The 15268-nt window shown below is 36.9% G+C and overlaps 1 protein-coding gene and 1 long non-coding RNA gene across 2 annotated transcripts in view; both read left to right on the top strand.

The window, feature by feature from the left end:
- The window catches only part of LOC130159250 (uncharacterized), a 132985-nt gene that overhangs the window by 95798 nt on the left and 21919 nt on the right, over positions 1-15268 (top strand). Inside the window, exon 5 of the long non-coding RNA XR_008825678.1 lies at positions 3054-3138. This is a non-coding gene — a long non-coding RNA (uncharacterized LOC130159250). The remainder of the gene's footprint in view (positions 1-3053; positions 3139-15268) is intronic.
- LOC130159249 (leukotriene B4 receptor 1-like) lies at positions 8658-11171 on the top strand. Its single transcript, XM_056360652.1, has one exon. The coding sequence runs from the start codon at positions 8827-8829 to the stop codon at positions 9835-9837; it is 1011 nt and encodes a 336-aa protein (XP_056216627.1). The 5' UTR covers positions 8658-8826; the 3' UTR covers positions 9838-11171.

The following is a 15268-nucleotide window of genomic DNA, read 5'->3' as shown; positions in this document are numbered from 1 at the left end:
AAAAACATAATTGTAGGAAAATCAGGGTTGGAAGGGAATTTTGAAGGTCATCATTCTAATCCTTTTATTCAAATCATAGCTAGGATCAAACTTAAATCAGGACAATTATTCTGATAGCTCTAGTGGGAAAATAATACAAGGACAGTAAAAAATGACAATTCTAATATAATTCCACCATTTCATTTAACACTTCACTTCTAGGATTAACACTGAGTGAAGAGCATTTTGAACAGAGGGCAGTGAACTAACCTATCATGTTTTAAACTGCAAAATGGTATTTTAGAGACATCTGTGGACACGTTGGAAAGGGGAAGCTTCCCAGAGACAGTCTGGACATAGTGCTTTAGGAAAGTGGATTTAGTGGGTAAACTTTTTTTTACTTTTTTTTTTTTTTATTAATATGCTATAAACAGCTTAGGATGCTTTAAATATTGCTACCACGCTGCGTTGCCAATACATTACTAGACTAATACTCCTAAGAGCTTCATGGTATGGTGAAAGTGATTTGGCTGTCAGTGTTTGGCAGCTGGAAGTGAAGCTGCTCAGATTACAAGCCGAAGAAGCAGCAGAAAATACATACTGCTATCGTGTGACATAAAAGCAAATTTTCTGCTGAAAGCAAGAAATCTGTATGAGCTTTCTTGTGGCAGATAAATTGGTCTCATGATTTCCTGTCAAAGGATATACCATTGTGAGGCAATTTCACTCTTCTGCTTAGACCTCATCCTAACATAACTTGTGAAAAGTTTTGCTGTGTTCGTGGGCTGCAAAGATGCCTTGCTGAGCTGGAGAAAAAATTCTCTCAAAGAGTATATCTGACTCCATTTTATTGGATATTTCCTCATTTTGGCAAGCTTACGGAAGGTGATTGCTCTCAGATAACATAGAAAGGGCGAGCAGTTTTCAAAATTTAAGTTCTGTTTGAAAGTCTGTTTAAATTCTGGGTTTATATGCTTTGGAGTTTTCTTCTTGATGTCTGTATAACCTTGTATAGAAGATAGTACTACAGGATGATAAGCAGTAACCTAGCAATCCTCCTAAACTATAGATTCAACCTAACATTGTTCAAAACCTGAATCAGAGAACTAGAATTTGGATAAAGTTTGTGACTGCATCTGTGATTTATCAGAGGGAGGAAGCTAATGATTTGAGCAACTGACACTCAGCATTGGTGTCTAGCCCAGTTTTCTCTACTATATAGTCTGTTTTTCACACAGTAACAGACCTCAAAATATGCCCCAAACCAGCACTCTGTGTATAGATTTATTACACATAGCAAACATTTTGCTATACCAACATGAAGTTCATCCAGCTAATACGAAGGGGAACCAAGGCAGCAGAGCTGTAGCAATAGTTGCAGTAGTTTTGTGGTCGGATACCACACAAATTGGTTAATATATAGCAACTCAAAAGACAGGAAACCAGCAATCGTGAAAAAAGTAGTCACACAGTTTCTGTGTAGGGAAAGAACAGATATTAAAGATAAACCATTCAATACCATTGAGGAGAAATGCTTCTCAGACGGGTATAAGAAGGCACAAAGCTACCAAGAAAAAACAACACAGTTAAAACTGGTTTTCACACAATACGAAATAACGGCATATTTAAATGGTACTTGACTTTTAATGGTTTAAGCATGAAATTGGACACAGCAAACAGATACAAAGCTCTACCAGACAGAGGACAACCTGTGGTTTAAGGATTACATGGTAATTGCATCACATGAGGAATTCTATGATTGTGGAGCATCTGGACTAAGTGAAGGAAGAATGACACAGTGACCTTTGGAACAATGTCTTCTAAATGCTACAGCACAGACTGGGATTGAGGCAAAAAAGCACAAATTATTATTTTTGTGGTTTGAACGTAAACTAAACTAAACTAATCCCCAATTTTCAAAACAATAAGAATATTTTTGACAGTAGTTGAAGTACCGACATCCAAGCTATCCTCCTTTTTACACTGTAGCAGGGTGAAACAGACTTGAAATGAGGGATATTACACCTCCACGAAACTTAAGTTTCTTTCATTCTCCCCCTGCAGAACACTGCAGTTTACCTGAACTCTTGAACTTCAGAACTAGTGTGTTGCTCTGTTTCAAAGAGAATATAAAAGAACTGAATGAGGAGAGAAGGCAACAGGAATGATTAAAAGTGTGGAATGGTTTCTATATAGGCATTGATGATGTATGCAAGAACTCTTCAGTCCGGAAATAAGGAATCACTGACAGATGTAGGGTTTAATCAAATAAGGACTGTGAAAAGGATGAACAGGGATCAACTATTCACTGTTTCTTCCAACATATGAACTGTGAGGGCCAGACAAAGCTAACAGGAGACCAGCAAACAAAAAAAAACGGAGGTGCTTCTTCACATAGCATGTACCAAAACTGCACTGCTAAAAGTTTACACCAAATCAAGGACAGACTTAGAAAGCCTACAGAGTAAATGTCCACAAAGCTTTACAAAACATGCAGAAACCTACCTGGCTTAGGAAACTCCTCAGCTGTAATTGGCTAAATGGCAGAGAGTATGTGGGGCAAGTATGTGGCTTGTCCTTATGTTCTTCCCATGGCAGCTGGTTTTGGCTGCTGAAAGGACTTTTTGGTCTGACTCAATACTAGAACATAAGAAATAAGAATGCCTAAACCCAGATCACGTTATTAGACTGAAGAGTCAAATGTAAGAATAATATGAGATTGGATGACTTCAGAGTCTATTAGCCTTAAAGTCTCTTAAAATCCATACATAATTAGATTATAATGCATATATAATAAGAAAATGGTGCTAGAAACTTCTGCCAGTAAAAACATTTGCTTCATTTAATGGAGAAGTTATCATTATTCACAGCCATTTCTAATATTAAATAAAAATTCTGTAGATTCTGTAGAAGCAATAAATCACATTACGGAATGATTAAAAAATTACCTGTGACTGAAGATTGTGTATATTACACTTTTTCTGTACAATGTATTATGTGTGATTTTAGTAAGTAGCTGTTACTGTAGCTGTGTGAAGCATCTCAGAATCAATCCTGACTACTTTTTATTTCAGATTATGGATGCTTGGACAAGACCATTGTGAAAAGCAGCATGGTACAGTGTGCTAGCCTCTCTAGCTATGCAGAACAACATACGAGGTATGTTAATTACTAAGTGGCTGAGGGTGTAAGCATTCCTCTCTCAGTTTCTTTGGCTAACACACCTATGGTGGCTGCCACAGAGCACGAGAAAATCCTTATATTCCTCATAAAATTAGTAATCTTTCTACTTTCAGCACAGTTAACAAGCTTTCTGATGTAAGTCCACAAAACCAAGACTTCATATCACACTAGGGCCCAAGGTAGTGGCTCAATGCTTGTGTATTGAAGGAATTCAATAAAACCCAGAAGCTGCTCATATCTGCTGATTTGATCATGTTGCTTCACAGCATGGGAGATTGCAATTTGATCTGCTTTTCAAAGAGACTACAAGAACTATGCTAATGCAAACTACACGGAAGGACCAATTGTTAATATAATTGCCAAACTTTGCTACTTCAGAGGCATAGAAAATTAAATCAGATTCCAAGTTATTTTTGTTGTGCAAGGTGCTGCCCTTATTGTATTAGTTACAGCAGAATATAACATTGGAAATGCACATATATCAAAGCAGAACTAAGAGAGCTATAAATATGAGTATTTAGAAAATAGCATGATATGCAAGATGGGAAAGACATTGTGATTTTTATCTAAAAGTTGTCAATAAATGAGAAACAATATTGACATATAAGTCGGAACCATCTAACCTCCTTATGTGGCAGAATGAGTTCTGTGGGTCTCAGCCCTGAACATGGTGCACCACGGCTACACTGCCGTGGCCTGCAGTCTGAGCCAAAAAACCGACAGATGGTTCCCCAGTGCCTCCCTGTGCTGAAAACACATAACTACATTGGCAGATCCTTTTACCTACCAGTATGCCATAGTAAATAGTGTATGCCTGGTTTACATGCAAAACAACAGCTACCACCTGTTGCTGCAGCACATGCATGGCAAGGCATTTTTAAATCACAGCTCCTTCATTAAGAGATACAATGCTAAAGACTTTCTTCCATTACATTGCTGAATAACAAAAAGAGTCATTGATCCTATAGTAATATAATGCAATCCTATCAAACGAGGTGGGAATGGCAGTAGGTCTAGCTAAACAGTAAAGAAAAATCAAGTAACATTTGGCAGAAAATCATCCAAGCAGTATTTGTCATCAGTAATTTATTACTCAAAAGGAAGAGGACATACACAGTGGTTTTGATAAACCCAGGAGCAATTGCGGTGCCAGATATGCTTGTATATGTGAGGGTTTTGGCTAGTGACAGTTTGTGTACATACAAATAGCAACTTAGTGATAACTGATTTAGAACAGGCCAAAGTCTCACACTAAATTGTAACAAATCGTATGTTTACTGCTTGAAAGCTTGTACTATGAATAACAGAAAGTTAAAACTATATGTTTTCATCATAATGTTGAGAAAAGATATTTTTAAGTTTTTCCATAATCTCTGTATATTCTTATTCATATTCCTGCTTATAGTCAGAATTATAAATACAGTTCGCCACTATCTTAATTAGCAACTCTACTCTCATGAACCTAGTATGTCTGTACAAGGAAAATATTTCACCATATACTTGGAATAGTTTCACAACTGCTGGAAACATGTTTTGATTGTCTGTGATCATTCTGTTAGGGTAAGAAAGGTACCAATATGTAAGCATGTGTTGATGCACATACAAGAGATGCCTTGTAAGCACTCCTTCTATCACAAGCTCTAAAACAGTTTTCCTGGAACATAACAAACAGGAAGTCTTTTCTGTGGCCAGTTGTGTGAAACTGGCATTATTTGCTACTGACCTGAGTAAGGGGTATCATTTTGTAATATTATTAGAAGAGTGATTAACAACAATGCACATGGCACAAAATGTTTCAAACTTTCTATTTGTAGTGCAAGGTACACATCTTTTATTACGTTCTGGAACTGATCCCAGGGTAACTCTTCACCAAGTTGTTTTCTCTGGTGATAAAGAAGCACTGAGAGTGTTCCCATTTGTACTTGCTACCTCATGGGCTGCTGTCACAAACAGTGTTTGCAAGAGCTTAGAAATGTCTGGTATGTGTCTTTTCCTGCACTGCACTTTCCTTTGCAGTAGTTGCAAAGCAGAGACATTTTTAGCTGTTGTGCACCACCATGAGATCCCATTTATATCAGAGACCCTCCTGTAATCAAGAAGGCAACATTTACATCAGCTATGAACTAGCTCATAATTCTCTGATCAAGGCAAAATGTGCCATTTTCACACTGTCATTAATAGCACCATTCAACTGAGTTTGTTGTAAGATAGCTATACCAAGCCTGCTTCAATGGCTGAAGGACTAAGGGGTTTAGACTAGTAACTTCCTCCCTTCGGCTTTAGCAGGCAAACAGGGTTACTAACATCAGCTTCCAGCATCTCAGCAGAAACGTGATACTTGGTGATCAGTATTGTACCATCACTTACTATGTGAATATCCAGGGGTTCCTTCTGAAGACAAATATTAGAGAGGGTTTTAAAAGTCTTTTTGGTACAGCTATTCATACAAGTTACACGATACAGATTTCCCATGCATCAGCTACTCTATAAACTATTACAGGCATGTTCTTACTGCGTGGAGGGGTGAATGCATTTTGAGCAGAGGCTGTTAGCCCAAAGGCTCTCAGCATCTTGAAGTGAAATTCTGATTCTCAGAATAAATATGCAAAAGCTGGAAATATCAATTGTAATTTACAGTTAATGGTCCAAACACAACTATCTGAAAATCTTAGTAGCAGTGTAAATTACAAACCATCCAGCAGAGGGAGGCTCATGCATGTATACAAAGAAAAATAAGTAATTTCAAGGATGAATGAAATCCCCCCTAATATTTAAGCCAAAGCAAATTCTGCTCAAAATGTTTCTTGTGCAGTAGCGAGACTTCTTCTAGAGCTTGGATATTTTTTAGAAGTTATTTGCCAATCTAAAGGTAACAGACTTAACAGAAAGTTTCTCATGTTAATGACTGAATTGTTTTTCACTGCTGTTAATAGAATTAGACCAGAGCTTATGTGGTCAGAAGTCCAACTGCATGTTCATACATTGAAAACCCCACCCACATCTGGTCACTAGAATGAGTAAAATACCGGTTGTTCAGCCACTGTGGTGTTTAGCATGTTGTTGAACATGCTACGCTGCTCCCCATGTTAATGGAAGTATTTGTCAAATTTCCCATACAGCTCGTGTCCTACTAGTGTACATTTGACAAGTCAGACACTTTTAGAGATTATCAAAGACAGCTTACAAACACTGTGAAGTTTTCATGGTGATCCAACAGTCACATAGATCTCTTCAGAAACACGCTCCTTAGCTAATGTTAATTCTAATATCTGTGATATTAAGTCTAATAGCCTGTCTTCAGAGTCTTACTCAAGGAAGTCTTAGCATTTCAACACCTGTCTGGGATCTTTTGTGAAAGAGAAATCTCAGGCTGTTGCTGCAGTTCTGAGATTCATTTGTTTTCTTGTTATAATGAAAGAGACAGCCAGAGGCAGAGGCCATCTGGCAAGCAAACTTCAACTAGAGAAACATGTTTCCGAAAAATGTAAGGACAGATGCCTCAGAAGTTCAACCAGATCCGTACACCACCAGATTAGAACTGTGTTAATACTGGTGGCAATAGTTGTGCAGGCAACTGCTCTTTGCCACCGAAATTAAAGTTTGATAGAGGAGAATCTTACAGAGGTTTCACCCAGTGCTACAGGAGCATACAGGTACTTTTAGGGATCCTTGATAGAATGAGGACTGGCCACAGGGTTGTAGTTACAATTAGAGCTTTATTATGACATAAAAAAAATAATTATCAGCATAGCTTATGATTGTCAACAATTTCTAGCAGTTAGCATAGCTTATTGTTACACAATATTTTTAGCAATTATCATAACTTGCAGTTAAGCAGAATTTCTAGTAATCAGTATAGCTTTCTTATTATCTAGAGTCTTTAGTTACCTAGGCTTTTAGTCACCTGGGCCCTCTGCAGATCAGGTCAAATGCCTAATAATTGGCGTGTGATATAATAATCACAATCTAGTTTCAGACTTTACCTAAAAGAACCTGCCTGTCCCTGTAGCATTGGGCAACAGGAGGTACCAGGCATCTCTCCTTGAATAATTTTTTTTTTCCTATAAAAATCTGCAATTTAGTTCAATCTAGCTATACCACTGGCAATAAATTAATCAAGAGCCCTTCCAAAGTTACTTCAGGAGAAATAATGATTTCTGTATAGACGATAATGGTGATTTCATTAGAAGAAGAGACATTGCCCAGCACTTCCTCTCATTACTTGCTTTTGTCAAGTGGTTTTCAGAAATTCCCCTTAGAATACAAACAACTGGTTTGGGTTTTACCTTTACCCGATCTGTATTAAATGTAGTTAAAAATAAAAGCAACTGGAATTATCAGATTAAATCCAAATTAAATCTTTATTACACAAATAGTATTTTGAAGTTACAATACTTGACTTCAGTGGAGTTATTCTGGATTTGCTTTCAATCTCATTATACTCTTATGAGATCAAAACCAGCTAAGCAAACTAATTTGAGGGTGATGGTGTTGCAATCCTTTTTCCATGGTGAAAGATACTTTTCAACTTAATATTCTGCACTACATTTGCCAGGTTTGTAAAATTCTGCCTCAATACTTAGGGAAGAAAGAAAGCTATGCATAACTCCTTTTTTCTGTGCATCTTTTTATGGCAAATACCCTTCCAGTTTCACTTCTGTGACTTAAACATTTCTGTTGGTGCTGCTGTTTTAGTTCCTCCTTTAACTTTTTAGAAATTGACTTTAAAAGATGTTTTGACATTAGGATAACAAAATATTTTCATATTCCATGGCCAGACACTGAAGAATATAGGATTCACACAGGAATTGAATACTGCACTGACTACCAAACTTTCTGGGAGGTAAAGTCATAGCTCATTGCTGGCGCAGCAGGAGGACAGCATAATAATAAATTTTCTCTCAGACATGGAGCATTTCCTCCTATAACTCTATATTTGATGGTTATTGTTAGGCTAAAAGCCTGCAATTTCCCAGAGCATTAGAAATACAACTCCCACCCACTTTCTTGTAGCAGTACAGTCTTGCTATAGGACAAATGTTGAGCTCCTTTATGCCAGCATATTTCTAAAGCATGATTGACTGTTTTCTGCTGAATTAAAAAAGTTGACATGAAGGCAGTAAGCACAGCAGTTTTATGCTTTAGAATGGAATTTCACATCAAACATATAATGCACATTTGTGGTTTATCTGCCACCTCTCTTATTTTTGGCTTTGAATAAAATAAAATATGGAGTTAACCATAAAACAAGTAGAACAGCATAAAGAAGGTTTCTTTCTTCTCGTAGCTGTTGATTAGATCAGTAACTTTAACAACGTAACAAGCTTCTTTAAATAGGGACACTCTTGAAAGACCACCGACGTGCTTTAAAATCTGCTGAAGTATGACAGATGTATAACTAAAAGTAAAGTCAGGTGCTGCGCTGTATTTTTTATTTTTGCTTTGTATGCAAAAATGCACAGTCTTCCTAAACAACAGGAACTGCCGTATGTGGTCAAGTGTTTGTAAGAGTGAGCATTAGGATGTGAGCTCAATGCCATATTAGTCTGCAGAATGTCAGTTAGAGAACTTTCTCTCGAGTAGTTCACTAACACCTTCAGAATAAAAGCAGAGTGTAACTCACCGAGGATATTGGCAACCGAGAAGAACTGAATAATTTCCAGAATGAGTCAAGCTGAGGAAAGCAGTATCCACTCAACATGGAATATTGTGCGGTCAGTAGTCTGCATAATACTGAGCTTGTCGTTTATTATTGGGACCCCTGGAAATTGCATCGTCATCTGGACTGTTTGTACAAAAATGAAGAAAGTATCTCCTTCAGTCCTGCTGATCTTAAATCTGGCCATTGCGGATGTCCTTGTGCTGATTACTTTACCAGTTTGGATTTACTCCTTTGCTGACTCATGGGTTTTTGGAGTCATCTTCTGCAAAATACTGGTTTTCATTATTTACTGCAGCATGTATGCGAGTATATTTCTAATTACAGCACTGAGCTTGGAGCGGTTAATGGCTGTGTTTTACCCTTTCACAATTCAAAGATACAAAACAAAAGAAAAAATTTCTTTAATCATGTTCCTCATTTGGTTCCTGTCTATTACTTTTGGCGTTTCTGTCATTCCATTTCAAGAGACGGAAGAAACGAACGGTCGACTACTATGCACATGTCGTAACTACTCTTCTAACAGACAGAAAGTGTCATATCTTTTGCTGGAGACTCTTGCAGGTTTTGTAATCCCTTTTTTAATTATTTGCACTTGTTACGTGTGTGTTGCAAGAAGAATAAGCAGAATGACTTACCAATCTAAGCAGCGATCAGAACGGCTCATTGCCAGCATTGTGGTGGCATTCATTTTATGCTGGTTCCCTCATCATCTCTTTAACATCCTAGATATTATTTCAATTCAGATAGAACTCTCTAACAAGGAACTATCTTTGGCACTGGATGAAATTGTAGGCAGAGGAGTGTACATCTCTGGTGCACTTGTATTCATCAGTAGCTGTATTAACCCTCTACTTTATGCTTTTGCTGCCCAAAAATTTCAGAACCACCTGAGATTTGCCAAGATATCAAAGCTGTTTGAACAGATGAGTCAGACTGTAACAGAGGAAGACAAGAAAAAAAGTTTGGGTGCAGCCAAACAAGAAGAAACTTTAGCAAGCACAGAAAATCTTTAACAGGGAACTTTGTGAATAGACTTAGTGAATAATGTGATTCTGCATCATGCCTTCATTAGTCCTTTCTCCTCGTACTCTCAGTTTTGTTTACTAAGCAGTCTGGGTAAAGCTAGAGCCAGGTAAAAGATTTTAAAGTTTGTTTTGTGTGTTATAAAACAATTGGCATTGACAGCCAAGTTCAGTTCCTAAGTTAATATGCAGATCATGAAACTAGCACTTGTACTTTCCATTAAAATTATTTGTGATTTCTAGAATGTCTGTGTGCAGAAATCAGAAAAGGACCATATGTGGACCACAGAAGCTTTGAAAGTTTAAAACTAAGTTTTTCTTCAGAAAAAGATGTTAGCTGTTCAAAAATCCTTATGTAATCTAAAGTTTTAAGAGAGCATACTGAAATTTTTGATATGGGTAAGAATGGTTTTCAAGTACATTAATAACACATAAAACTTTGAGTAGATGGAAAATATAAAGCTATTTTTATTCATTGCTTTATTTAGGTTTGAAAGTAATAAGGGTTGTTTACACAGTTAGGCTCATTTGCTGAATTCTCTTTTGCTAATAGGTTTTAACAAGTAAAATGTGAACTGTGACATGCCTCTTCAGAAAAAATCAGGAGGTACAAGAATTGTGCTGTATGACAAACACAGTTACAGCCTTCATGCTATATTTGATGTCACATACATTGCATACTTCAGTGGCAAACTATTGATATATTAAATATACATACTATGGGTATCCTCAAAGTTTCCAAGATGTCTATTACATTATGGAGGAATTGGATTAGGCTCTGCTGGGAGGGAAGGAGAGATCCTTGATACTATTTTTATGTGTAAGAAAATTATGGTAGTGATACAAAGTGTCTAATATCATAAGAACTTCACCTTCCAAATAAAAGCATTCTTTTCTTTTTCTTTTCTTGTAGAATAGAATAGACTTCGCCATAAGAAACCGATAAATTTAGTGCTTGCAAGGACTTTATTTTAGTTTTGTGCATGTGTGCAAACTCACTGTGGAAAAACTGCATGGCATCAAGTGTTTGCTTTTGAAGTTTTTTTTTCAGTTATGCCTAACATTTTTTATGCTTCTTGCTTATTTTTAAGTCAATAATTTGTAATAAGATCAAAATAACTACTGATTACTAAGAAACATACTGTAATTTCCTGTACGTTGTTCTAGAGAGCTGCTAAATGGGCATGTTACTTATCTTTACAAAGCAATTACAAATACTAGCTAGAACTTAATTTTAAAAATCCAGTTATGTAACAGCTAAGGATATTTGAGTTGTATTAATTTAGCTTGTAAATGGAAATAAACACGGGGCAGTAAAATCCTTACCTGCTGATGGAAGAATATTTCTCTAAAATTTGCATATGTATTTGTTATTCCTGCTTATTATTAAAAATTAATTTTTTTTTCTTAATAGGAAAAAAGTCCACACGGCAGAAGGCTTTCCATCAATAGGACTCCTTCACTAAAACTGACGTAAATAAAACTTTAGCCAGGCCTTATTTGCAACAAAGAGAAGCAGCAGATGAAATCCCTTAGACTTTACCCCATCCACCTACCACTCTTTTTTCACCCCTCAAATGGCCCTGTAATTGCTATTAGTATATTTGCTATAGCAATGTGGCATCACCTCACAATAAAGGCAGCAACTTTAGTTATCTACAGCATAAAAAAGTGAAGCTGTGTTTCCCAATATGTTCTTGAGATAGGAGCCACTCACTGTTCAACCACACAGAACAAATGAGGAGATAGTAAGCATATGAACACTTCTGCAACTGAACCAGAGTTCTAGGCCGCAAAGAGCCAAACATTTCACAACTTACAGGTTGGGAAAAGACCCAGACAAACTTTAGTACAAGCTACCTGACCAGAATTTTCCTTTCTATCAGTCTGTGCCCTATACCTAGGTGTAATCAACCTTCTTATTAGGAATTAGGTTAAATCCTTAACCATCTCGGGGGGTGTATCACCTATGTCATGAACGAAGCCGTCTTTTTTTGTGCCATTTGCTATACAACAAGCCTTTGGGGAGCACTGGCTGCAGAGTAAGTGCCTTATGCTCAGCTATGCCAAACCCTGGACAGACTGTAAAGGGATCAGTGACCAGATATATACTCTGTGCAATACTGCCTACTGCAGTGGTGTTTGGGTTTCATTTGGTTTTTAGATCGATGGATAAGGAATAGTGAGTCAGACCTTTTTTCTTTTGATCCTGTCACTCACAGACAAGGGAACTTTGCTGCTGAGGCCGCATCCTGCCCAGCATTCAGCACCGTTAAAAACAGAACTAGTAACATCAGTATATCAGTAAATACATTCTAGGGAATAATGAAATATTAGTTAAGGCAGTTTTGAATTGAAAGCTGTTACTCTGAGGATTCCAAATCATTTACTACCAGGTGCTGCTCTTCCACTGGAATTACAATACTTAGTATAGAGACCTAAACTAAGTTAACTAAACAATGAGACTGTTTCTTATGGTCAACAGAATAAAAAGCAGCACATTAGCTATATTCAACTTTTGTGCTTTGACAGTAGATAGCATGAATTTTCTGCCTCAATATTCAGTTCTCACATTTTCTCCACTGCTTTTTACCTGCAGCTGCAGTACTGAATACTTGTAAAACATTAATCCCATCAAGGAGCTAGGAACTTCTGTCCATATTAATGGCCTTGGGTGGCTGCCTGCGGTAGTCAGTCATCTTTAAGAACTATGTTTCCTTTGAAGACTGTTTGAGGAGTGGTACAAGATGCTAAAACAGCAACCTTACCTAATTTCACTTTTCTACAGAGCAAATACAGTTAATTCTTGCAAACGTTGGTATGCACAGATAAAACCCCACTATTTTTGGCAGCACAGCCGTAACATAACTGGGCTCATATGAGTCAGTGTAGAAATATAAGCTGGTGACATGGTTGACTGCTGTGTCCTTTGACAGGTATATATCCAGCCTATCAATGTAGTGAGATTTACCACATCATCTGTGCTAACATGCTCTATCATAAAACTACAGGGCTTCCAAAGGGCCCGTTCAGCCAATGGACTGTGGATATTCTCATCTCCTGAAGCACTGAATCCCAGCCAAACCTAAGACCTAGCGTAGATTTGGTCCAAAATGCTGCATCTTAAGACAGTGATACTACATGCTTCTTGTTGACTACATTACATAACCATCTTATAGATTATATTGGAAGATCGATAGAAAGCAAAGACTTTCCTCGATTGTTCAGGCTAGTTCAAAGCAGTGACTTGGAGGTGCAAGCAGTCTTACTAGTAACTCCTGAGACACTCGTACCCTTCTGAGGAAAATGAGGTTTCGTCTCATGTGAGTTCCTGTTATTTTTTTTTAGTTCCTAACTTTTCTGTACTTGTTTATGAAGTCTGTCTGTAGTTTCAGTGTCTGGCTATTTCTCATGACACAGCATGGAGGAAGGCTGAGCTAAGAGAGGGCCGCTTCAGTCACCTGAGTGAAATCACCTCAGATTACACTGAAGTACAGGGAACATTATGTCAAATCAGTGCAACATTTCTTAGAACACCGAGTACTAGGAGGTGATCAGATGGTTTGAATTTCTCACGTTTGCAAAAATTAATAATCTTCTAACATTAAAGTCTTACCCAGCCTGAAACTTGCTGTGAAAATTCCATGGGTATACATCAGGAATTTATTACGTGTACTGCTGTAGAATCATGCTGCATAAAGTGAATTCATGCTGTATCAATGGGATTGAAGGAGACTCTGAAGTATTTTTAGTTCATACATAGCCAATATACAAGAAGGATAAAAAAAGAACACAAAGAAAAAGTATCAGTCTTATTGTTGCCTGCTGACATCAAAAGTTTCCTGTAAGCATCATGGTAAAATAGTTATTACAGAGGTCTGGAATAAAGCAGTGGAACTTTGTGCATATTTAGAGGCAACTTGTAATTTAAAAAGTAACATAAGGGAAGTCACAGAGTTCCTTATTTGCAGGCAGAAACAGGGCAACTGCATTATACTAAAAAATATATATTTTTTTTTTCTGTAACAAAACCAACAGATCATTGTCTAGGAACAAGTAGAGCAAAAGTTAATAGACATTTTAAAGACAGTTAAGACTACAGCTCTGGAACTCTTAGGATCACTATTAACAGGATTAGAAAAAAGATTTGCATGCAGGACTTGGGTGAAAGGAATAAAAGAACCTGGAAGCTAACAGATGGCATGGAGACAACATAGGCACACAAATTCTTAAGAATCTGATCCATAATAAATATTTCAGAAGATTTATAAGTGGAATTAGCAAATACTAACAATGGTGAAGTTTTTCTTTGGTTGTATATGCTACAACTCTTGTATTACTTCCTTTTCTGCAAGTATCAGGAAAAGGGGAGAGTAAGGAAAAATTTAGATTGGATTGGAGTGGAAAAGGAAGTGAGAAATAAGTCATTTAAGGTTATTAAAAAGAAAATGACTTTAGTATGAAATTGAGAAGTTCAGCTGTGAAAATGGAATATACAAAGTGAACAGAGAGGGAAGTGAGAACTATTCTGTTGGAAGGCAGTTTCAGGTTTTTGGAAATTATTTCTTGTCAGAACAGTTCTTTATAAGAAGACTCCACAGCTAGATCTCCACTGGTTGTTAACAGGTTAGAGAAAAAAATCCAATAAAACACAGTTTAGAGAGACATAACCCTGTACTTTGAGAGGGTGTCTTATGCTGCTTCTGTTAGCACTAGGAGTTGGGTGTGACCAGGACTATGATGGTGGCCACTAAGATTTCATAAACTTTACAACACTGTTTACAATACTAAGAAAATTCTTGCACTGATAGGTAGGGAGATAATAGAATCATATGCTATTTGATGCCTTGGTGTCTTCTTTCCTCTTAAATCAATTATTTTAAAAGTTTTGCTAATAGTTCTTAGTAAGGATTCATTTAAGTTTTAAACTAGATTCATTTCAGTTGAAAAACGGTTCAGAATAGAAGAGAATTGTTTTTATGGAATGTGTGAAGTCAGTGATTTAAGTGATGGAATTAATGGAAAGGATGCTATAAAGTCTTTTAGTACAGGTTAAACAGTCACAACTCTTAACTTAGCAAGATTATACAGCTGCTACAGCTGCAAAATCCACTTATTCTTAATTTAATAGAAAGCAGCTACCTGAACATCCTGATTGTAAAGCTTGCACTCCAGTTTTGGCTGCAATTGTGTAAGTACTAACAGTGTCTACAACTAAGTACATTACTATTTCCATTGACTATTAACTAGAAAACAGTGCTAACTGTACTGAGATGTCTAGAAACATTAGTGTGTTGTAATTATGGATGTCCATATGTCCAGATGGTCTTAAATCAGAGGATAAGTAGTTTGGACTTAGTAGATTTAGTGAAAAATCTGACTTTTCATTTTTGTATAGCAGACCTATTCATAGTGTGGCATA

Source organism: Falco biarmicus, chromosome 15 (genome assembly GCF_023638135.1).
Source record: "Falco biarmicus isolate bFalBia1 chromosome 15, bFalBia1.pri, whole genome shotgun sequence".
Classification (NCBI taxonomy): Eukaryota; Metazoa; Chordata; class Aves; order Falconiformes; family Falconidae; genus Falco; species Falco biarmicus.
This window is presented reverse-complemented; position numbering and strand designations above follow the sequence as displayed.